Genomic DNA, 25,074 nt, shown 5'->3' with positions numbered 1-25,074 from the left:
TCTCTGTGGTGTGGATGTGCTGTGTTGTGGTTGACTATCCCCCAGAAGCTTGTATGTTAAAGACTTGGTCTGCAGAGCGGCGCTTATGGCAGGTGCAAGAACTTGTAGTTCATGGAAAGCCTGTAGGTCTTTAGGGGCAACTTAGTAGGGAATTGAAGAGCCTTGGTTTCTTTTATCTGTCTCCCTTGCTTCCTGGCTGTGTGTGAGGAGTCTACTTCTCCACATGTTTTCTCCAAAGCCCTGTTGCCAGTTGGCTCCCTCTTCAGTTGTCCAAAGCCATGGGGTTTTCCAGTTTGGGACTGGTAACTCCAAAACTTGGTTAAAGTAAGCCTTTTTCTATTGGTAAGGTAATTATCTTGTGTGAAAGAAAGCTAACTACCACATGAAACTGAGATTAAATTACTTGCTGAGAAGGAAATGTACTTAGAGGTTATAGTGCAGGACTGGAAATCTGACTGTAGTGCTTGACCTCACCTGCTATACTTTATAGTGTCTTTGGTATCTAATATAGGATATAACATTTAGTAGATTCAGTATTCATATTTGCTGTATTGAATTGAATAAGGAAGGGCACATTTCATTTCTTTGGGTTTTGCTCATTTAATTTTATATTGTATATTGCAGATGAAGACTATTGAATATGATTTGAAACTGACCATCTAAGGTTGAAGATACGATGTTTCTTCTACAGGACCAATTTCATAGATAGGTTCTGTAGGCGGAGTTTCTCTTTGTCTTGGCAGCTGCTCCCAAATAACCACAAAGAAGCTTAATATTAATTATAAATGATTGGCTGTTAGCTCAGACTTAATACCAACTAACTTTTACAACTTAATCAACCCATTTATATTAATCTACACTCTGCCATGTGGTGTTACCTCTTTTTCATCTTGTACCTCCTGTTTCATCTTCTGGTGATTCCTCTGACTCCGTCCTCCTTTCCAGTATTCTCTCTGCCCCAAAAATCCTGTCTAGCCATTGGCCAATCAGGTTTTTATTAAAAATGAGAGCAATATATATGTACAGTGTACAAAGATTGTTCCACAGCAAGGTTCAATTTTTACAGCCTCATATAACAATTCCAAAGTTACAATATTATAAAAGTTAAAAGATATGTATCTAATTTCATTCTTTTTCTGGTTCATATTCAGTTTTCCCACACTTATTTGTGAAATAAGACTATCTTTTTTTTTTAATATGACATCAGAATTTTGAAGAGTACTGCATTAAATCTGTAGGTTAATTTTGCTAGTATCACCATTTCACTAGTGTAGTGATTTTCACAACATTAAGTCTGCCAACCCAGGATTTGTAAGGTCTTTTCATCCTCTAATATCTTCTTTGACTTTCATTTTTAATGTCTTGATGGTTTAATTGTAGAGGACTTTCATTTGTTTGGTTAGGTGTGTGTTCCTTATTACTACTTAATTTTTTTCTTTTCTTTTTAAGTTATTTTGAATGAAATATTTTTTATAATTTAACTCTCTGAGAGTACATTACTGGTATATATGATGACTACTTTTTATAATGATTTTGTATTATGTAACTTTACTGTACAGTTTTATTAAATCTAAGAGTTTGTTAGTAGATTCTGTAAGGTCTTTTAACTACAGAATCATATTGTCTGCAAACAGGCACTTTTGCAATAAGTTTGACTTCTTACTTTTATCCATTTTTATGTCTTTCTCTTTTCTAATTACTATAGCTAAGATTTTGAATACTGTATTCAATAAAAGAGGGTAGAGTGTAAGAAAGAAGATTTCCAGTTATAGAAGAATGAAATTAGATACATATCAAAAACCAGTCTGAAATGGATCACATGCCTTAAATTTAAACCTGAAATGCTGAAACTGATAGAGGTAAACATAGGGTATATTTTTCAAGACATTGGGGTAGGCAAACATTTTCAGGACAGAAACTCAATAGTGTAGGAACTAGACCCAGTATCAACAGATGTGACCACATGAAAGTAAAGTTTTTGCACAGAAAAACAAAACCAAAAACCAAACATTGATAGAAGAAAGTGTCCACAGACTGAGAGAAAAAAAATTTATCAGGTGTACTCTAGACAAATGGCTAATATCCAGAATTTTCAAACAGCATAAATTAAACACCAAGAAAATAAAACTCCCAGTTAACAAAACAGACAGTTTTCAAAAGAAAAAGCACAAATTACCATTAACTTTTAAAAAGTGTTCAATGGTCACTTTTTAAAGATCAAAGAAATCCATATTAAAACTACTTTGAAACATCTCCTTCCTCCAGTAAGAATGACTGCTATCAAGAAGTCTGACAACAGATATTAGGAGGATATGGAAAAGAGAGCCTTTATTCACTGCTGGTGGGAGTGCAAATTAATACAGCTACAATGGAAATCAATTAGGAGGTTCTACAAAAAAATTAAAAATAAAATACCTTATGACATAAATATTCCATTCCTAGGAATGTACCCAGAGAAGTCCATACTCTACTGAAGAAATATTTACACATCTATGTTTACTGCTGTTCTACTTACAGTAGCAATAAAATTAAACCAACCTAGATGTCTACCTCCAGATCAATAGATAATGAAAATGTGAAAGTTTGTAGAGAAAATGGAATGTTATTCGGCTGTAAAGAGAAGTGAAAACATGAAATTTGCAGGAAAGTGGATGGTCTTAGATCATCTAACATTAAGTGAAGACATCTAGATTCAGAAAGGAGACAAACAAGATCCTAGCCCATAATGTGTACATCTTTATATATAAGTAGCTTTAAGTGTAGGTATCCTGGTTTGCTTTCTGTTGCTTATGGTAAATTATTGGAGAAGAAAAGGCTTACTCCAGCCTGCATTTCCAGGTCTTATATTATTGACAGTAGTCAGAGCAGGATCTTAAAACAGGAGCAGTGGTGAGAACCATGGAGGAAAGCTGCTTACTTGCTCTTTGGCTCATGTTCCATGCTATCTTACACAGTTCAGACCACATGCCTAGGGATGTCCCCACCCACAGTGGGCTGGGCCTTCCTACATCAGTTACATGTACATGCTCACAGCCCAGTCTGATAGGAGCAGTTCTTCAGTTGAGATTCCCTCGTCCTGGATGACCTAGGTTGTGTCAACTTGAAAATAAAAGCCAACCAGGACAGTTTATTTCTTGTTAAGTTAACAAACTCATCATCATTAAACCCTAACCTTTCCTTTCTTATGTGTCCTCAGGATATCATGTTAATAAAACAATATAGAATATAATACCACTTTAGAAGTCCAACCATTTAAAAAAAATTTCATTGCTTTAAAAGTTTGTTGTCTCATTATAAGTAAGTAGTCTCTCAACTTCTATCAAGTTGAAAACAAGTTACACACTTCCTTATTCCAAAAGGGAAGTACCAGAACATAGGAAAACATTAGACCGAAGCAAAAACAAAAATTCCAGCAATGTAAATCCAAATGCTTTAGCCCAATGTCTTGAGACTCACAATATTCTCGGCTCCAAAGGTTTTGAATGGCTTGTCTCTCCAGAACTGCCTTCCAAAGTACACATAGCTTGTCTTATAGGCTCAGGACAGCTCCATTTCATACCTGCCACTGTCTCTGTTGGACACCCTATGGTCCTGGCATCTCCAGTATCCTGGCTTCTCCACTGCAGTAGAGGCTGCGCCCTAACCATTAGTCTCTTCAGGGACACTGACCCTGCCACATAGTGCCAGCCCTCAGCCACTCAGCCCATCAACTTCACCCCTCTAATACCAGTATCAGGTATATGACTTACACATTACCAACTGAGATGCAGCCTTGCACCCCTCTCGAGGACCATAGCTTCTGTTCCTGACCCTGACAAAATGTTTCCCAGATACTTCACATCAATGATACTGAGCTCTCATTAATCAAAAGCTGATTTTTCAGCCCCAGCTGGCTAGCATCCTTTGTCCTAATAAAGCACAGGTTTCAGTTCAGTGGTTCAGTTCAGTTCCTATTATGAAAGATTATTTTTCAGCTTCAGTTGACCAGCAACCACAGATTCTTAAAACAAAATATCTCACAAACAGCCCTGTAGCATCTTAGCTTTCCTCTGAAATTTCACAAGTCAGGCCTGCATTTATCTGCATTTCTCCCAACATGATCTTCCAAGATCCCACAACACAGCCCTTTAAACTCTGCACTCAGGGGCTTGTAGTTCTCGAAGTTCTAAACCCTCCCTTAGTCTTTCCCAAAGCAACATGGTCAGTCCATCACAGTAACACCCTGCTTCTGGGACCAATTTCTGTATTAGTTACTTTTTCTGATACTGTGATAAAACACTGTGACTAAAAGCAACTTAAAGAAGGGTCTTTCGCTGGGCGGTGGTGACACAAGCCTTTAATCCCAGCTCTCGGGAGGCAGAGGCAGGCGGATCTCTGTGAGTTCGAGGCCAGCCTGGGCTACAGAGTGAGATCCAGGACAGGCTCCAAAGCTACACAGAGAAACCCTCTCTCGAAAAACCAAAAAAAAAAAAAAAAAAACCAACAAAAAAAAAGGTCTTTCTATGGACTGTCCTGTTTAATGGGTTGATCTAACGGGGTGACATGGGATTGGGTGGGTCATAAACTGATGGGGAGGCACCAAACCACCCTGGAAACTCCTTATATACAGCATGAGGGCAAAGGAAGTATATATGGATCTCTGCAAACGGCTCCCCCAGGCTCCCACAAACAGGACTGGAGATGGCTAATAGTCTAGATGACCTCTGTGCTATCTGTATTACTGAGGCCACGCCAGATCCTCTCCTAGGCCCTTAGGATAACTTGCCTATCCTTAATTGTGGAAGAAATGTCATATACTTTGAGAAGAGTTTTGAGGTTATTATGTCTCCTTGTGCATAAGGGATTGTATTACACCAGGAAACATGATTGGTTCAAACTTCTAGAGTTTGACACTGGGCAGTTTATTTTATGCATGTTTAAGTACAGGACAATTAGGAAAAAAGCTTCCTGCAGTTACAGAGTCCTGGCAGGTACCAGTTTGTCTTCATCACCTTGATAGGCTTTAATTCTTTGTGTAGCTTTGCGCCTTTCCTGGAACTCACTTGGTAGACCAGGCTGGCCTCGAACTCACAGAGATCCGCCTGGCTCTGCCTCCCGAGGGCTGGGATTAAAGGCGTGCACCACCACCGCCCGGCTCATTGAACCTTCTTAAACACAGTACCTGCTCTTTTGCATAGGCTCTGTCCCCCGGGGTAGTTTTGAAATTCATGCATATGATGGTGAAGATTAGAGCTTGCTCCTGTTAGTTTTCTCTCTTCTTTGGCAGGGCATCTGGACTTCTACAGTTTGGAGCTTTTGTGAACATGGCTGCACTAGGCATTCTGGTAGCTGTGCGATTGTGTACTTGGTTTTTCTCTTGTAGTGGAATTGCTAGATGATAAGCTGGGGATGTCTTTAGTTTGTAAATAGATGAAATTTCCAGATCTTTTCAAAGAGTTCAGGTTGATGTATGTCCTTAGCAGTGAGTTTGGGTTTGTTTCATCTTAGTGTAGCTTTTACCAGCATGTTCTCACCTGTTTCTTCACGTGAGTTTTCGTTTTATATTGCATATTTCAAGTGGATAGCAAGACTCTTTATCAAAATATCAATATATCAACTATTGCAATGGTTTTGGTGACATCTAAACTTGTTCAAATTACAAAATGAAGAGTCGGCTTCTTTTATTTAAAAAAAAAAAAATAGATACCTTATTCCCTTGTAATACTTACTGAGTTTTGACTTTAACTTTGTCCATACTATTTTTGGCACATTTGTATAAATATTATTGCTAGCGTATTGGAATAACTTAGTATTTTAATTGGATAACTTAATGCTAAGGGTTTGTGTGTGATTTGACAGTCAAATTGAACACCTGGGAATCTGTTTTGTGGCTTTGGTGGGATCCCTTTACTCCAATCCCTGTGTCCCTGAGGTTGCTAACAGAAATGTTCTTCTTTCCTGGAGTGAGTGTGTAACTGCCGTTGAAGCATGAATTCTGAAAGTCCTTCTGATAAGGTCTCATAGTGGTTTCCAGGGCTTAAGATTCACCTTTTCTGTCATCTCCCATCTGGTCTGAAGGTTACTTGTGGATTTTGTTTTGTTTTGTTTTTTCTTAAACTGTTGTTTTCTCATTTTAAAAGTATTTATTGTTCAAAATGCAGTTAGAATTTTTGTACATAGGAGAAATGGCCAATGTGTTTATAAATACTTTCAATAATGAGTGCCTTTTCTTTTGAATGGGGGTTAAACATGAGGCAAACAGTGAAATAAGTCATAGACTTTAGATACACTGGTGCACATATAGATGGAACAAGGGGAAGGCCCATGTATGCTGATTTTAGAACTAGCTGTGTGTTTTAGTTAACTGAGTTTTTTGTTTTTTTAATTCTATTACTTACATTTGTACCTTAGTGTGGCATACCACAAAAGACATTCTCCCTTCATGCTCTAAAGGTTATTTTTAGACATAGAGGTCTAGTTTCCATTCTTATATTCCAACCTCATCCTTGAAGCTCAGTAGTTTAGAAAATGTGAAACCATTTCTGCAAAAGGAGCCAACAATTCATTGGACTCTACAGACCATTGCAGCGATGGGTTGTGAGTGTGAGGAAGGCCACTCTCGATAGCGTTTCAGGGACACATCACTTCCATTGTCACCTTTTTTGGATGAATACATCTATACTGTTTTCAGACTTGCTATATATCCTGGTTTTTTGAAACAGTAAAACCCTAATTCTTTTTAAACTGCTGTATAAAATCTGTAAGCAAATACTTGTATCTTTTAAATATATCACATTTTTTATGAGAAATGCTTTCCTTTTCTAAAAGAAAAATAGAAATTATATTTTAAAATCAATCATGGCTTATTTATTGACATGTAAAGTAATGCAAAGCTTGGTTGGAGATAAAGTTCAGTGGCAAAGTCCTTGCCTAGCATGTACTGTGTCTTTGGTTTAATTCCCAGCCCAGTAAAACAACAAAAAAGCATTTTCATACTTTTATACTTATTAGGTCTGTAGAGCTTCCTAATTTGCTAATGTTTAAAGGTAATCTGGTCCAATTATAAATACCACTGTGTTTAAGTTCATTTTGTAGCAAAAAGCATATTTTTGGTGACATTATAATGCTCAATGCATTATATATGATAAACATCAATAAGTTTTTTCATATATATATGGATATATACATATATATATATACATATATATATATATTATATATATATATAGCACTTTTGTGATTCTGTTCATGTCTAACGTGTCATATTATACAGAGACCATGCTTGCTAATGTGCAGACTAGTGACAGAGAGCACGCTAAGGCTGGCTGGGGTAAACAGTGTACAGTAGGGAGCCCTGAGCCTGTCAGTCCACATTCTGGCTGAAGTGAGACAGCCCCAAAGGCCTGAGTCGAGTGTTTTGAGTGGAAACTGATCTGCTGTTTGTAGAGCACATTGACTTCACAGCTTCTGTCTCTTCACAGAGCACCTTGGTCGATGTCCATAGTCAGTTCTTGGCGGCCCTGGAGTCACTGAAGACATTCTGGGATGTTATGGATGAAATTGATGAGAAGACCTGGGTGCTGGAACCAGAAAAGCCTCCCCGGAGTGCAACAGCACGCAGGATTGTATTAGGTAGGGAAGGAGGACGAGCGTGTGTTTCAGGTATCTGAGTTTATTCTATATTATTGCAAAAATGAATTTGAAAATGGCAGTTAAAATCTTAGGAGAAAATCTTACAAGAAACTTCTTTTTTTTTTTTTTTTTTTTTCTTCGAGACAGGGTTTCTCTGTGTAGCTTTGCGCCTTTCCTGGAACTCACTTGGTAGTCCAGGCTGGCCTCGAACTCACAGAGATCCGCCTGGCTCTGCCTCCCGAGGGCTGGGATTAAAGGCATGCGCCACCACCGCCCGGCGAAACTTCTTTATATGGAGTCAGCTATTGAAACTGTTGGAAATAAAACCTGATTTTTATTACTACATGGTTAAATGTAAATGTTCTAGGTAAAAAGTGCTAAGGTGTTCCAAAAGGTGATGGTCCACTAGAAAGCCACATTCAGATAGCGTTTTAATTAACATTAATTAGCACAGAAATTGTGGGGCAGGTAATTCCAAATGGATGCTACGTAGAACAGAAGCCTGTGTTAGAAATAATGATGTCTTCATCTTCTGTGGAAGCTAAGATCCGGCAGTACCTCCTGACAAAAAGTAGGGGAGGGCACTGAGTCGGGTCATGCTACTGAGGGTAGACACGAGGCAGCAAGTGAGCCCTCCTCTCCCATAAACGGGCGTGTGTGCAGTCCCGTGGTTTGTAGCCTCGGGCAGATGGCTGTTTGCTTCATAAGCAAACAAAACAAAGCCTGTTTTAGAGTTCAACCTTTGTAAAGATTTAAATCTTTTAACTATATTTCTCACCACATTATGGTAATATCTGCTTACAGTCTGCCCATTTAATATTTTCCTCTTTTTTTGAAGTTTTGTTAAGTGCTACTGTAAAGGATATATTCCCATAGACATTTTGAAATAGTTTCTGGATCCGACTGAAGTCGTGAGCAGCTTCTATACTTTATATATAGCAGAATAGGAGGGCAAGGCTGCAGAGTATGGTGGCTGCAGCACTTTGCTAGCACTATTGTTACTTTCCAGTTAAAAGTCTAATAGTATTTAATTTGGGGTAATCAACCAATTATATTTTTCAACAAGTAGATAGCAATACTGAAATCATGTCTTTAGAGAAATGTCATGATTTGTTATCATCTTGGCCCCATTAAAATAATTATCCTTGAACCATGGTTTCTATTAGATTTCATATCGTTCATCTCGAACAGCCAAGTTGTATTCATGCTCTGTATTTGCTTTTAGTTCTTCTTCGTGCTTCAGTCAATGATTTGCCATCTTTGGGCCAACCTTTGAGTTGAAAGATGTGTTCCTACAGTCATTGCCTAAAAGACAGCTCTTTCTGGTCTGTAGTAGACAACATTACTCAAGGCTGATGAAAAGTGTCTTCTGTACTGACAAATGAAGTGGACAGTTTTAATTTTCCTCATTGGATGGCTATACCATATATTAAGTTTTCACTTTGAGCATTTTTGCCAGATTTGCGTATTTAATTATTTCCAACTTTAGCAAAAAGCTTATAGAATTTATCATATCACTTTTGTTATAAAAATGCATCCAAATTGATCTTAACTATACCACATACCTTCACCAACTAGTAGGTAGCTTTGTGGAATTTGTACATACTTAGAACAGTTAAACCTGTAAAAGAATCTAGTGCTGAGTGAAGTCATTTTTTTTTTTAGCTTCAAAAATAGCTTCTTTGAAGTATTAAGAAAAACATCTGTTTAACGTGAATTAAACATTTGTTACCTTACAAGGAAAAGTCTCAGCTTTTCATAAAGCATAATTATTCACACAGTTTTTATGTCAGTTTTCTTAGACATGTCAGTTTTTACCAGGTATAACACTATTCTTTCTTACTTTGGACCATAATTACATGAAATACTAAGTTTGTAAAAAAAGTTATGAAAATTAATTTAGCTCATTACTTAAGTGTATGATTTTTTTTTATATATTAAAGGCCTTTATAATTCCACTGAAATTTTTTATTAAACTTTACTGGAACATAATTACCAGAATACCAATTTAAGTTAATCATATAAATTTTGGTCTTGTCTTTTGGAACTTGAGGTCCCTGAATCTTTAATGATGGTCGTGATTTCAAAAATACTTTTGTGTTAAACAAGGATATATTTACTTCTACACAACACTAAATAATAAAAATAAAAATAAAAACCCATTTGGCTAGTTTTTCCTAAGAATGAAATAGGTCGCCAGGTCCGAATGCTCTGAGTTTATATTGGCTTGCTTGATGAGCTGCCCACATCTAAAGGCCTTCTTGTTTCATTTCAGGGAATAATGTTTCCATCAACATTGAGGTAGACCCCAGACACCCTACCATGCTTCCCGAGTTTTGCTTTCTTGGAGCTGACCATGGTATGAGATCTTAAAGTTAAGGATCTGGAACAGATTCATAAAATCCTGTCTAATATTGTTAAATATTCCAAAATATTAATATTACAATTGTTTTAAATACTTTTCTCATTCTGAACCATATACTTTTTAAACTAAATGCATAATTTAGATTTTAAGCCAAATAGGTAATCAAATACTGTAGCAGTGGTCTTTTCAAAACAAGTGCAACCAAGCCTAAATTATTAAAACTTTTCCCCTTTTTTTACTATTTAAAGTGACAAAACCCCTGGGAATCAAGCTGAGTGGGAACATACATTTATGGTAGGTACCTTGGCAATGTAATTGGTACCGTTCTATGGGCTAACAGACTTTATAGGGATTTTCTTCCCCTTTGTTTTCAGGGATCCAGAAAATAGTCTGTTACAAAATTTGAAAGATGTTTTAGAAATCGATTTTCCAGCTCGTACTATCTTGGAAGAATCTGTAAGTTTAATTGTTGCTTTAATAGTCTACATTTTGTGAATAATAAAATTTAAATGCTTCTCTTAGAAAAACAGGATGAAAAAAATTTTGGAGAAATGTTGTAACACAGACCTCAGTTACAAGTAACATTTTTATCAGTGAACTTGCTAACTCTGCTAGGTGGTAACATTTTCATCAGTGAACTTGTTAAACTCTGCTAGGTGGTAACATTGGCATCAATGAACTTGTTAACCTCTGCTAGCTGGTAACATTGGCATCAGTGAATTTGTTAACCTCTGCTACCTGGTAACATTGGCATCAATGAACTTGTTAACCTCTACTAGGTGGTAACATTGGCATCAGTGAACTTGTTAACCCCTACTAGGTGGTAACATTTTCATCAATGAACTTGTTAACCTCTGTTAGGTGAGTTACATGTGCTTTGTTCATGATCAGCAGCAAGTGGTTAATGACAGCTACATTTATGAAAACGAAAGAAAAGAGGAGACATTAATGAGATGTTAGGCTTTTTTTACCTAACTTTTTTTTTTAACTTACAAAAAAGTTTTAATTACCTTACTGTAAGTTTGTGAAGGACAGCAGTAGTTTTTCAACAGTGAACAGCATCATTGGTACTGTAAAGACAATGAAGGCAGGGTTGACTTGGACTGAGCCATTGCTGTTAGCATTAAACGATGGCCACGTTTTTTCTTTTGCTGTAGAATTGTGCGATTTGGTGTTCACTAGCTGATGTCAGATCTGTCTTGGTGTATATACAGACATGATTATGTATATGGAAAAACTGCTAAAATGCAAAAATTTTGCCAAAAATGAAATCTGTGTGTATTTGAGTGCAAAAGGAACACTATGCAAATGACTAGGTGTTATAACCTGCTTGTATGTTCCACAATACAGAAACATACTTTATAAAGCAGATATAAAAACAAATGTTAAGTAGTCATATTTATTCTTCCTAATCTTACCATATGCACATTAAATAGAAATGCTAACAAAAGCTTTTCTTTTGAAGGACTTTAGCATGGACTGTGGAATCTGTTATGCCCGTCACCTTAATGGTGCCATTCCTGATCAAGTATGTGATAATCCCCAGTGTGGACAGCCCTTCCATCAAATATGCTTATATGAGGTAAAACTACCAATCATGTACATATGAAATACAGAATCTAAAATCTGTTTATGGAAGTATTTCCCTCCTTTGCCACAAACTCCTGCTACTAGTTAATTTTACATGCTCACAGGCTTCATTTCTTTATCTTGGGTACTATTGAGTATGCCATAGAATTCCAGGGAGAAAAACAATCTATAATACACTCATGATAGCATATTGACACATAATAAATTGGTGGTAGGTATAACTGGAATCTTCCTAGTCTGCCATCACCATACAAATTCTCTAGATCGGCTACATGAGGGTGATGGCAGGAATGGAGTAAGGAAGTTGTTAGTTAATTAGTTAGTTAGCACATACTACTTTACAGGCTGCATATCAGTATAGAATAAATACAATAATTCTCTTTTGAGTATTCAAAGGTTTTTGTGACCTGAGCGTCTCTCAGCTTTTTATTTTATCTTTTCTACATGAATTGTGCTTTTCTCTCTCCGTCCTTTAATCCCTGTAGCATTCCTGTTAGGACACGGCGCAGATGATTAGCTGTCTCCATGCAGAGCACCCAACAGTGGGGAAGGGCCATTCGTTTTCAGTCTTTCTCTTCTGACGTAGGTAGAGTAGCTGGTACCGTTTACCCTTTCTTGATAGGCAACTGAGGGCCAGTCATTTCACCTTAGACAGTCATAACATTACCAGGTCTACTTGGGAAATTCTAATGGAATCTCTACTTTCTTTTACAATAGTGAATGTTCATTTTAATTTTTCAAAACTGTTGCCTCATACTTGTAATCAGTGCAGTGGAAATTAACCCATTGTTAAGATAAAAATCTCAAAATCCTAAGATGTATTTTATAGAGAAATTGTTGACATGTGATTCATTGGCATAGATATGTGAACCATAGGAACTTGTGAGTCTTTGTGTTTCTGTTTTGCATGTAAGTGTGTAATTGTCATCCAGGTCTGAAAGGGCCCATAATTTGCTTGTACACTAGAAGTCTTCCCGATTATTCACTATAGCAGTAATTGGGCCTGCGCTCAGAAAAGGTTTCCCTTTCATAAAACAAAATTAGAGTAAATCTGGAGCGGCATGTGTGCACTCACTGACCTGCCCCACGATTTCTTCCATGCAGTGGCTGAGGGGGCTGAGCACCAGCAGACAGAGCTTTAACGTCCTCTTTGGTGAATGTCCCTATTGTAGTAAGGTAAGCCACTTGTCCGTCACATTTCATAAAGTGTGCCTCACTCTGGGGAGTGTGTCCTAGAAATTGGATCTGTAGTGTATTAGTTTGCCTAAAGCTTTTAAAATGTATTGTTCTCTATTTAATGAAACTATGGCAGTTTCCTGTGGGATAAGTTATCCTTCTATATATCTTAATTTTCAAATTATTTTTGATCAAAAAGATTTACATCTTCTGGATTTCTTGGTGATCTTAAAAGTATTTCAAAAGTGTATAGTGAAATATTTTCTAATAAAAAGCCAATAGTAAATTAAAATACTATTTTAATTCTTAAGAGTGTGTGCAAAATTTTGTTAAAATATATTATCTCTCTTTCTCTCTCTCTCTTTAAGCCAATTACCTTGAAAATGTTGGTGAGAAAACCCTAAAGAAAGAATGAGACACACCTGTGAAGAGATGGAATCCTGAAGAATTGGTTATAAAGAAAACAACTGATTTATTTGACATCAGAGAAGATACAAAGCGAGACAAACTAATATCAGCAGGAAAACTATAGTGAGTCCATAGTAGTACACCTCTGCCTTCATCTCGTCACTGAGAGTCAACTGGAAAACTGCAGGCCAAAGTCCTGGAGGACGTTCCAAGTCTGTGACACCCATATCACCGGTGGAAGTATATCTGTACTGAACTGGAGACCTTGGCTTCCTGATTGTATCTCTACTGGTGCAATCCGGATAGGGCTTATAATATGAAGTTTGCAAACCCATATAGCTGGGTGTCTGGTGAAGACTGTGCATTTCACTCTGAAAATCTGAATACTCGTATATATTTCTTCTCCTTGAGTTTTCCTATGAAAGAAATATATTTTGTTATATTTGAGTTATCCAGCTGTTGATCATGTACTCTGTAACAATGCTAAATAAAACAACACAGCAAGCAAGTCTGGTCATTGAAATGACTTTGGACATTTGGCATATCGTGACAGCTCAGAGGCAGATTTTGTTTCACATGTCTTAAAACAGGAAGAGTTGATCGTTCACTAGACCTGATGGAGGTCCAAGGTTATCCCTTTTCTGCTTTAGCCTGGTGACCTCTGACACGCCCTCTCCTACTACCAGTTACTGAGTAATTCAGAAAAGGACAGCTTCATTTTTAAGAAAGCAGACCGAGGTCTATCCTTTTCTCTGTCATCTTCATTCATCACACCACATCTCAGAACTGCCACTTTTCAGGCAGCTTTTCTCCCCACTACCTCCACATGGTCATTGTCAAAGGTCACAAAGGATTCCAGCATAAGATGTGGGTAGGCCAGGCACAGGGGTACATGCCTATAATCCCAGAACTTGAGAGGACTTCTGAGTTTGAGGCCAGCTTGCTCTACATACTGAATTCCAAGTCAGTCAGAGCTACACAGTGAGATCCTGTCTCAATGCCACAAATCAAGCAAAAACAAAAATTAAACAAAAGATACATTTAAGAGAGAGCTCTTTTATTAAACAGAAGCTGATTATTATTTGAGATTCTGATGAGAATAACTTTACTGATAGTTTAAATTACAAAAAGAAAATAAGTGACTTTTTTTCTCCAGGATACCAAATCATTCTCACATAAAGGGAAAGAAACACACAACCAAATACATTTCCAAGGTCGAGAACCATTGGGAAGTTGGATATATACCTAGTTAGGGACAGATCACACTAAGATTCTAGGAGGGACCTTCTGTGACTTTTCCAGTGTCTCAGTAACAACTGGTGACATCACACAGGAAGTTGATATACTGGTTGGGAAGGCAGGCTATGAGACAAGCTTACAAATTTTCTTCACAAAATACTTGGATGTTTTGTTAATAGTTTGTTGGGACACAGCCTTGTCCATTTGTTTATGTTTCATCTATGGTTGCTATTTGCACTGAAATAGCACAGTTAATTAGTTCTGGCAAACTATGCATTATAAAACCAAAAATATTTTCAATCTAGACACTTAAGAAAAAATTTTGCTGGGCTGGAGTGTAACTCTATGGTAAAGTGTTTGCCTAAGTACATGTGATTGATCCTTGGCACTGAGAGATGTTTGCTGATCTCTGAATAAGAAATGGTTGGACATACATGAGAAGGTCAGTTGGTCACTTCCTCTTCTCTGTGATAAACACCCCGACAAAACTACTTAAAGGAGAAGGGCTTCCTTTGGCTCACAGTTCTGGCAGAACTGTGAAAAGACTCTTCACAGAGGCAAGCAGAGACAGCACAGTGGTGGCAGCAGCAGCCCAGCTGGTGACGGAGCAGCCACACAGGGAAGCAGAGGATGAACAGAAGGATGGCTGAGCTGCTAAGTGTCAGTGTTCCCAAGTAACTCACTTCCTCCATTAAGACTCCATCTCCTCAAGTAGCCACAAGCTTCCCAAACTACCATCGACTGGGAACCAAGTATTCCAACATGAATGGTTATAAGAGACATCTCACATCAGACTACAATATAAGGCAAACAGATGATCATGTTAAAATATAGCTCTCTCTCAAGTTGGGGTGTATGTGTGGCTGCAACTCTGTCACTCAAACCTGTATAACACTGGCACAGCGGGTTCACATGCGCAGTGAAAGCCTAAGGCAGTGCAGTGATCTATCAGTACATCTATCAGTAGTACACTGGCCCTCAACCTTGAGTGATGGTAACACAGAGGAGAACAATTTCTGGAAATATTTGGGTTGTCACAACTAGGAGGAAGTACTATTAGCATCTAGGGGCTACGCACCAGGAATGCTGCCTAACATCCTACAACATACAGGACCGTCATCCTACAGCAAATAGCTCAACTCTAAGTGCCAATAGTATTGCTTCCAGAAGACCATCTTTGGAATACTTATTAACCTTAAATGCACATTAGAGTCACCTGGGGAGCTGTGAAAATACCAATGCCACTTCTCTGCAGGCCATTCTTAATGGGTCTCCAACAACCTCTTGCTATTAAGCTGATGAAATAGACACAAAACAATAAAATTAGACAAAAGTATATAAAGCCACTTTAAAAAAGAGTCTCAAACTAACAAGGAATACACAAAGAAGAAAAATAGCCTAGACTTCAGAAAGTCTGCAATTTAAGATTATGGTTAGTGTAGACCAGATCAGAAGAAAAACTATAAATAGAAGTCATACTATGATCAAGATAAGTGAATAAATCTACTTCCATGGAGGCGGAGAGATGGCTTGGTGGTTAAGAGCATGTACTGGTTCTGCAGAGGACACAAGTTTGGTTCCCAGCATCCACAGCCACCTGTAACTCCAGGTTATCCCATGGCCTCTGGGCACCTGTACTAATGTGCACTTAACCCATATACAGAAACACACAGGTACACAATAGTTTTTTAATTAAGAAAAAATATAAAATCCACTGCCAGAACAGATTCCAAACACTTTGGAGGACTTAGAGGAAAAGTTAAAACTTATTAAAAGGGATCTTAGCAGATATATGAAAATATAATCCAATTCTGCTGAAAAATACAACATGGAAAATTCAAACCTTTACTGGCTAGGTCCAATTGCTAATTAGAAACTGATGACTTGACAGTTACCCTGCCATTGGAACAAAGAAACATCCAAATATCAAGAGTGACCTAAAAAAATAGTGCCTCAGCTGCCCATATATTCATGTCAAATAATCTTACCTGCATGTGCTTGGGACTAAGGCGGAAGAGAAGGAAAGAGGGAAACAACATGAGGAAGTTAAGATTGAAAACTTCTAATTTGATGACAAAATGAAATCATGCATAAAAGAAGCTCAACAAAGTCCCAGATCAACAGCATAAATATGATCACCCTAGAACACAACAGGACAGATGCCCTGAGAGCATCCCAGGGATAGGCACAGCATCATTCACTACAGACTCAGAAGTGAAAAACCATGAATTTGATTCAGAGATTTAAGGAAATCTTTGGGCAGGGTGACCTACCTGCCCAAGATGGCCCTAGGTTTCATCTCTCTAGGATTTCTGTCACCCAGCAGGTGACTCAGAAGTGGCCATGATTCGATTATATAGAAATATGTAGCCCAGGCTGGCCTTAAACTCATGGCAACCTTCTTGTGTCAGCCTTCTGGGCTCTGGGATTATAAGAGTGAGCCATCACATGCTCGATCGGTTGTATTTCTACTAGTGTTAGTTTTTAAGCACTCATCAGAATTGATTACTGAAAAGCTTATAGTATCCCAGGCTTTCTCTAACACAGGGCTTCATAAACTTTTTCAACTCTTGACCCTTTTTGATGTGAAACAATTTTATGTGACCCTAGATATATAAAAAATAGATATACAAGTGAGATAGGTACTTATACCACAATTTTAAGATCATCTATATACATAATTATATCACTTATTAATGATGAAATTAGTTTACAAACTACCATGATAGAAGTACTTATTCCATTTTACAAAAAGATATTAAACATAAATAAATATATCAATCATAGAGCTGATTTTTGACAAAGCTACTCAGGTTGCTGAACACTTGAGTGGCAGTGTTTCCTTTGATAGTTAGAGAACTGTTGAGATTTAGTAACCACTCACTAATATTAGTTCCCGTCTTTATACAATGCATGGCCATCATGACTACAGCATATAGGAAAACTAGTTCTTATGATAAAAGGAAATATTTAGATAATTTTAAAGGGAAGATATAGTATGCATATATACAGAAAGTTAAAAATTTTGTGGAGACCAGCACAAATGGAGGAAAGCGCCAAGTCGCTGCACTGTGAGACCGTGGTGGGGATCATATGAAAACCTACAGTAGGAGATTCTTAAAATATGTATGTATGAAAACCATCTAAACTGGAATCACCACATAATGGGGGGAGGGGAGGAACAAAGCTCTGACTAGACATCTCTCACCACCAAATGAAACTTCCAGTGCTAGGAATGAGTTCTGTCTAAATGAGCTGTTGGCCAAAGGGGCCCCAAGGAGATCTCAAAACATCTCAGCTCTTGCCAAAGCTACAAGTTGCTCTCCATGAACTGAGGGTGAGGCCCTATTGCTAAAGACAGCACCTACATATCTCACTGAACACAAAGAAGTCAAGTCTGTGCCTAGCGAGAGCCTTACCCTTACCCCGACTGACTAGTGTTCATGACACTAGAAGGCAGCCTGCACACCAGCAGAGGAAACACCAACTAGCTGCACACCCTGTGGTCTACAATGGTGACCCGTTCACATGATACAGGGGTGCAACTGTGGCACAAAATCTGTGGGAGGAACCAACCACTCTGACTGGATTTAAGGTTCACTCCATGAGAGAAACCATTCCTGACAGTGCTTAGGTGGCCAAGAACCTGAGATTCAATAGGCCAAGGACCTAGGAGAAAACCAAACACTATTCTGCTAAAGAATTTAGCAATGAAATGACTCTAACTACTTGCTCAGCCATCAGTAGAGAAGCTAATACAGAGACCCACACCTGGGTAATGGCAGAGGGAGAGACCTGGGAACACTCAGCCCTAAGTGGGATGTCTTCATCAAGTCCCTCCCCTCAGGGCTTAGGGAACAATGGAAGAGGAGGCAGAAAGATTGTGTGAGCCAGTTTGGATGGAGGGCACCGAGGAGAAAGTAGGGCTGATGCACATAGGAACTTTCCGTGACTGCGGCAGTATGTATGCACAGGGCCTGCACAGGATCAAACTAGATGGGGTGCCAGCCCTGAGAGGGTAAGTATGAGGGTACGAGACCCTCTCTAACCCATAAGCTATCTCCGTTGATAACTGCTTGCAAAGGAAAAATCAGTTTGTTCTATAAGTCTCATGGGCATACAAACTACACTTAAGGGCAGCTCTAAGTCTAGCACTAGATGGCCAACACAACACAAACACAATGGGATGTGTGGAGATGTTTTGTCTCATAATGCTTTGCTTGGGCATTTTTGTTTTAAACCTTGTGAGTCTTTTGCTTATATATTATGGCTTATGATTTTGTGTTTTCATGAATTTTGTGTGTATGCATGTGTGTTTGTCTCTATGTATGTATGTATATGTATTATGTATCTTGTGCTTTTTTCTGTTTTTCCCTGTTTATTTTGTTTTATTCTGGATTGATTTTCTTTCTTTTTTTGTTATTTTTAATTTGCCATTTTGTTTTATAAAGAGACAAAGAAGGTGTAGAGAAGTGGGTGAGAGGTCAGGAGGAGATGAGGGAAAATGGTAAACAGAATATACTGTATGGGAAAAATTTATTTTAAAAATTGTGGGCAAGGACTCAGTTATCTTTAAGGGGTTGGCCACTGGAAGTTTGACCATGCTCCAGTGAGTATATGGACAACACAAATTGAACTTGGTGTATTTCTTTTTTTTTTTCTTTCTTTCTTTTTCTGGGGAAGGAACAAAGGTGGGGAGGGGGATTGGACCTGGGAGGAATGGGAAATTAGTGTAATGGGGTGCATTGTATGAAATTCCCAAATAATAAATGAAAATATTATGTTGGAATAAAATACATCTTATGGAGGGAGCAAGACTTGAACTGTTACAGTGCTGAAATTTGTAAAGAAGACTGAGGAGTTGCCCTTCTAATTTTAGAATGTGCTGTAAACTCATATGTGTTGTGTGGTGCTAATCTCAGGAAAGACAGAATGGAGGAAAATAGCCCAGAAGTAATCCACACTGACACACTTAGCTAATTTTCAAAAAAGCATCTAAAGGAGTTGAGTTAGGAAAAGAAAAATAATAATTCCCAGGAACAATGCAGTGATAAGGTAAGTAAAAGGCGTGGATTTCAACTCCCACCCCATGCCATACACAGGAACTGAGAGTCAAAACGCAACTATGAATGAACAATGTGAGTAGGCAGAAGCTAGCCATATTACAGAAATATGACAAGGATCTTGTCTGTGGACTATGGAAAGGATTTCCAGAACTCACATGCAAATAATGAGTCACAGTACTTGAAAAGACACTTCATAGAAGATACATACATGGCCAGTAACCACCACTACGCAATTAGTCATCAAATAAATAGCTGTACTCAGAAGTTGATACTAATATACATGTGAGTGTTAGTTAACTGTAAAAGACTGCAACACAAAATGCTGAAAAGGAAGTATAGGAATACCAGAACACTTGCACATATTGGTGGGAACATAAAAGTTACAGCCACTTTCCAGGAGTATTCGTCAACATTTTAAATTTATTTATTTGTTGGGGTTGGGGCTGTGCTCATGTCATGGCCCCTGTGTTGAGGTTCACAGGGAAGCTTATGGGAGTCAGTTCTTTCTTTTCACCATGGGCATCCCTGGGATCATGGCAAGCGTCTTTACTTGCTAAGCCATCTGGCCATGTATAAACATTTTATAATTGAACATACATTTATTTGCACAATGATCTAGTAATTCCATGTCTCAGAAGAAATGCAATGTCCACAGCAGACCTGGAGCAGAATGAATGCAGTATTTTCCATAAATATCTTAAACCAGAAGTTGTTTAAGAGTTCACTAGAAGGAAAATGGACACTGAGTTGTACAATGACAAGAAATAAGGTGTGTCCATGAATACAGAGAAATCTCAAAGGGTAATGAATGAAAGGAGTGCACATAAAATATGTGCTATTGCCGCATGGTCATGGAATTCAAGAGGCAAACCTAACCTAGAGATGAGAATCAGAAGACAGAGAAAGGAGCGAGGGCTGCTAGAGCAAGTGAGGACAAGGTGCCACAGGTCCCCGCACCGCTAGTTCTGCCACACGTCACAACACATCTCACCTCCCACACCCCATACATCCCACTGCCAGGCCGGTCAAAGTGAATGTGTTTCTTCACTTGAAACCTGGGCGTCTTCTTCCACAGGACCTCCCTGCCTTGCATGACTGAAGAGTCCAGTACACACCAAAGACTTAGAATTTCTGATTTTGTCACCAAGCAGTATTTGTGTTTAACTTTACAAGTGGGACTATAAAATATGCCCATCTGAAGTAGATTTCTGTATGTAAGTTTAAAATAAAACCACAAATAATGCTATTTCGTACTGAATAAATGTAAAAGGTTCCTTTGAGCACTAACAGCAACATTTCTCTCTGGATAAACTTGTTTGCTGGTTGGGTGAGAAATGCATAACTCTACTTCTAATTTTTGCCTCAGCTGCCAAGAAGTTCAGAGCCAAATTCAGTGCTCAGTTTAGTGATTAACATCCCAGCTGCCCCATATATCAATTTTTCTTGGGTGGAGGGTGAGAAAGGTGGGGGTATTAAATTATCCTGTTTCACACTGTGAACTGCTTCAAACCGTTCGAGAATGATGGTGCACAAATCAAATGAAATGCTGGCTATTGTGACATAATTAAACTTTACTTTTCTCTCCAGATAAAATTTGTATGCTTTGCTTTCCCATCATAGGATGTCAGCTTAGGGAGGACTTTGCGGTTGTCTTCATAAGTCATCTGCAAAGGGCAAGTCACTCTCCACCCAAACAATTCCAAACACAGCCTACTGACAAGCAGATACTAGCCTTACGTTGGGTGGTAAGGGTTAGCATACAGGAATCATGGAAAGTGCAGTTTATGCAGAGGAAGGGTCCCTAGTGGACTGCAGACAGTGAAAGAAATCCAAGTTTGCTCCATTATATTCTTAGGGGAAAAAAAGAAATCGGATCTATCCGCATGTGTGTTTGTCTCTGTTCCTGTAACAAATGCTGTAGGCTGCTTTGATTTTGCCAGTGGACAGGACGTTTTCTGTTCACATTTAACAAAATCATACCACCTTGACCTCGGGGGCAGGGAGTCGGTATCCCAAGGTGTTTATTCTAATGTCCCATGGGTGAATCAGGGCCACCGACTCTCACCAGCGCTGCTGCTCTGCTGGGCAGGGCTCGGGGCTGGCCCTCTTCACGCCCCTTGCTCCCTGCTGCACATGTCCCTCTGCAGACTTTCTTGGTGAACTCAACTGGCAACTCACTGGCTGCTTTCGATGTAACCTTTGGAGAATCCACCTGTTGGTATGGAGTAACAATATGTAATGAAATGAAAACTATGACATCTCTTTAAAAATAATTCACTCACATCCAGATTCTTTAAAAACCTAAGCTGGATAATACTGGACTTGACAAGGAAACAAACAAGCAAGAAGCAACATTGGCTATTATGGGGAAAAAAATGCAATCTAGCAAGATCCAGACCCTTCCTCAGCAATGGGATAAGAACAATTAAAATCCATGTCAGTGTTACACACACTTTAAAAATTATCTCTACAGAAAACTTGCTTACAATAAAAATGATATTTTTATGGAACATTGTCACATTTTCAAATTGCATGTGAATTCATTATTAACCTTTGCTGCAAGTGGAGCCAGTGTATCATTGTAGCTTAAATTCCTATTAATTAAGATCTTATTTTCCTATTGTTGGAGAGAGGCTAATTAATGTGAAAGTATCCAAGGAGCTTATGATGTTGCTTACATGGAGTGCAGGTAGTTTAACCTTTGTGCAAGATGAGTTCACGTCACCTGGCACCATGTACTAGAACCAGAGGTTAACTTCATGACAAGCTTGCTGTCTCTTAGGTTTCCTTTTCACACTGTGGTGACATCTGGGGAATGACTGACTCTCAATAACCTTGAAGTAGACACAGGAAAAGAGGGCAGAGCCTACAACCCAGGTGGAAGACTGAACGCCAGCAATGGTCCTTGACTGAAGTGTGTGTTTGTTCAGCAGCTCCAAGTGCCATCGCCTTTCCCTCAGTTAAATGGAGAGCAGGAGACAGGAACAGCAGAAGGGGAAATAATGGAGTAGCCAGTGCCAAAATAGAGAATAAATTATGCTGGCTGGGCAAACAGATCCTTAATTTGTAGTCTCTCAATTTCCAGTTTCTGTTGCCAAGTGTGTTCATTCCTTCTCTTTGAAATAGGCTGGTGCTCTGAAGGTGGGGCTAAGTTGTCACAACAGCCTCCTTTATTCCTACCTCCTCCCGGATCTCAGCATCTTAATGAATAGCAAAACCACTGCCTTTCACTAACCTGCAAATTGGAAATGTTTCCCAATCACTTGAAGTTAACATTTTTTTCACCTGCCCTCTAAGTGCATTGGGAAAGTTGATGGTTTTTGATTAGACAGAAAAGGGGAAGTGATGAGGGAATGTCTTTCTCTGTGCTGCAAATATGTGTTGCTCTGATTGGTTGATAATTAAGGCCATTTGGCCTATGGCAAGGCAGCTTAGAGGCAGGTGGGAAATTCAAAGAGAGAGAGAGAGGAAGAAGGCAGAGAGAGATGCCAGCAAGATGCCCAAGGAGCAACATGTAATGGGACGCAGGTAAAGCCACTCAACATGTGGCAATACATAGATTAATAGTTATGGGCTAATTTAAGATATAAGAGCTAGCTAGCAAAAAGCTTGGGCCATGGCCATGCAGTTATAATTAATATAAGCCTCTGTGTCTTTACTTGGGGTACTCGAGTGGGAGAGATTTATCCCAATCTCCCACAGGCTGGGACACAGGAAATCTTCCGACTACAGCTGCCCTCCATAATGTCACCTTGGTAAGAAATGCATTTGTTACTAATTTCACTAATGTGAAATGAGGGTCCCCACGCTTGTTTCACCCCCTGGAACACTGCATAGCAGTCACTGTGCTCTGGATTAGCTGAAGGTTTCTCCCTTCCATCTTTACTGAGATACAATCAACAAATGAATATTTATCTGCTGTGATGTTTTGACATCTCACATTGTGAAACACCATGCTCAAAGTCCATACTTTTATACATCTGTATGTAGTGAGACTATGACAACTATTTTCTAAGGAGGTTTCAAGCACATCATGACACATGACATTAATAAGTATAGCTTATAACTGAAATGTTTGTGTCTTTAACCAACATACCCCTGTTTTCTCCAACTCTAAACTTTTGGTATCTACCATTCCACTCTCTAATGTCTTGTTGGATTAGATTCCACATAAAAGTTACAACTATGCAGTGTCTGTCCTGACCTGTTGGGCATATTTCACTTGATATTAAAGAAAAGAGAGGATTTCATTCTTTTTTAAAGCTGGATGACTTTTCTTACTCAGTCCATTACTTTCATTCATTCACCAGTGAATACTTCTTTCCCTACTACAGATAACGCTGCAACAATGAGATGCACAGGCAGGTCTCGGTACTGTGATTTTATTTCTTCAGGCTGTGAATTCAGAACTAGGGGTGTGGGGTTATACAGACTGTTCTTAGTTGAAATACTTGAGGACTTTTAGTCTCTCCTATATACTAAGCATGTAAGGTGCTAGTTTCCTCTGAGATCCTCTGACATATTGAACAGGATTAGGTATAGTATATTCCATCTTGTATGAGACTCCCTGGAAGAGATGGTCCCTGGGGGTCAGGTCAGTGGCCTGAGGCTTAGGTTGCAAGGCCATGGATGTTTCTATCTAATAAGTAAAATGTTTTCCACCTTAGTGAAGAGCTACATTTCTACAAAAATTTATAATGCTAAGAGAAAGATGGAATAAATAAATTCTTAATTTTGAACAGAGTGAAACATTCATATTTTAAAAGATATGAAAATAAATACAAAAAGCACTCCTGGCATCTCAGAATGTAAAAAGGGATACTACCCAAATATGTATCGTTTTCAAGAAAATGCACTACTTAAATGAGATAATATTTTCCTTAATTTTCCAATGTAACCTCACACTGTTCTATAAAACGAGAACACATTACACTCTAAACAATGATAACGGAAAAGTCTTCCAACCAGGGATTCAAGTTCCATTCCTCTCATAGAAAACACACAGGAAGACAAGCTTATAGAATTATTTTGAGAATTAAAGCTTCACCATGAAGATTTGTACCCCAGCAACACACATTCCCCTTTGACTTGCTGGACTTCAGGTTCAGACTGAGAAAGGAACCACATTTTACTATGTGCAATGAAGGAAACTCAAACTTCTGCTCTGACCCACAGCTTTCCCGATGCCTTGAAATGGGCAACTCATCTGAATTCCTGCTCCTCAAAGAAGAGGCACAGACAATAAAGTGGTGAACTAGAAATGAGGCGGGGCTGCACAGTGCAATCCTCTCGCTGACTGTACACTAACAACCTGGACCAGTGGCTGACCTCAGCAAGCACTGGTGAGATGCAGTTTCATTCACTGAATTTCAAAGAATGAGTCACAGAGGGTGACTGGGATATGGCTGAATAGTAGCATGCCTGCTAAGCAGACTTTACTCCAAACATAATATAGAACAACATGAAACAAAACAAGTAGCAAACCCAAATGCTTCCGTGGGTGCATAAGCAGCTGTGTGGCCATCTAGACGATGAATCTTGGAATGGCCTGGTGACAGCAGTCACCTCCAGAGCTGCTGGATGGTCTTGCAAATAAAGTGTTTGCTTTTCCAGAGACAA

At 38.7% G+C, this 25,074-nt stretch overlaps 2 protein-coding genes across 10 annotated transcripts in view; one reads left to right on the top strand and one right to left on the bottom strand.

The window, feature by feature from the left end:
• Window positions 1–13,662, top strand: part of Fancl (FA complementation group L) — a 74,814-nt gene extending 61,152 nt beyond the window's left edge. For 4 of the 5 annotated variants that reach the window (XM_037208921.1, XM_037208920.1, XM_037208923.1 and 1 more), the window contains 7 exons: window positions 7,461–7,611; window positions 9,887–9,970; window positions 10,225–10,270; window positions 10,351–10,432; window positions 11,442–11,558; window positions 12,671–12,742; window positions 13,111–13,200. In XM_037208921.1, coding sequence (XP_037064816.1) covers window positions 7,461–7,611; window positions 9,887–9,970; window positions 10,225–10,270; window positions 10,351–10,432; window positions 11,442–11,558; window positions 12,671–12,742; window positions 13,111–13,146 — 588 coding nt within the window. In that variant the 3' untranslated portion in view covers window positions 13,147–13,200. Of the gene's footprint in view, window positions 1–7,460; window positions 7,612–9,886; window positions 9,971–10,224; window positions 10,271–10,350; window positions 10,433–11,441; window positions 11,559–12,670; window positions 12,743–13,110 lie in introns of all 5 variants that reach the window. The other variant, XM_028895023.2, reaches the window with a different exon arrangement.
• Vrk2 (VRK serine/threonine kinase 2) overlaps window positions 13,191–25,074 on the bottom strand; it is a 131,607-nt gene continuing 119,723 nt past the window's right edge. For all 5 annotated transcript variants that reach the window (XM_028895021.2, XM_037208919.1, XM_028895020.2 and 2 more), the window contains exons 12-13: window positions 21,521–21,667; window positions 13,191–13,566 (exon numbers count right to left, since the gene is read on the bottom strand). In XM_028895021.2, the coding sequence (XP_028750854.1) occupies window positions 13,225–13,566; window positions 21,521–21,667 (489 nt within the window). In that variant the 3' untranslated portion in view covers window positions 13,191–13,224. The remainder of the gene's footprint in view (window positions 13,567–21,520; window positions 21,668–25,074) is intronic.

This window comes from Peromyscus leucopus, chromosome 10, assembly GCF_004664715.2.
Source record: "Peromyscus leucopus breed LL Stock chromosome 10, UCI_PerLeu_2.1, whole genome shotgun sequence".
NCBI classification, from domain to species: Eukaryota; Metazoa; Chordata; class Mammalia; order Rodentia; family Cricetidae; genus Peromyscus; species Peromyscus leucopus.
The sequence above is the reverse complement of the archived record's forward strand: the minus strand, read 5'-3'. Positions and strand labels throughout refer to the sequence as shown.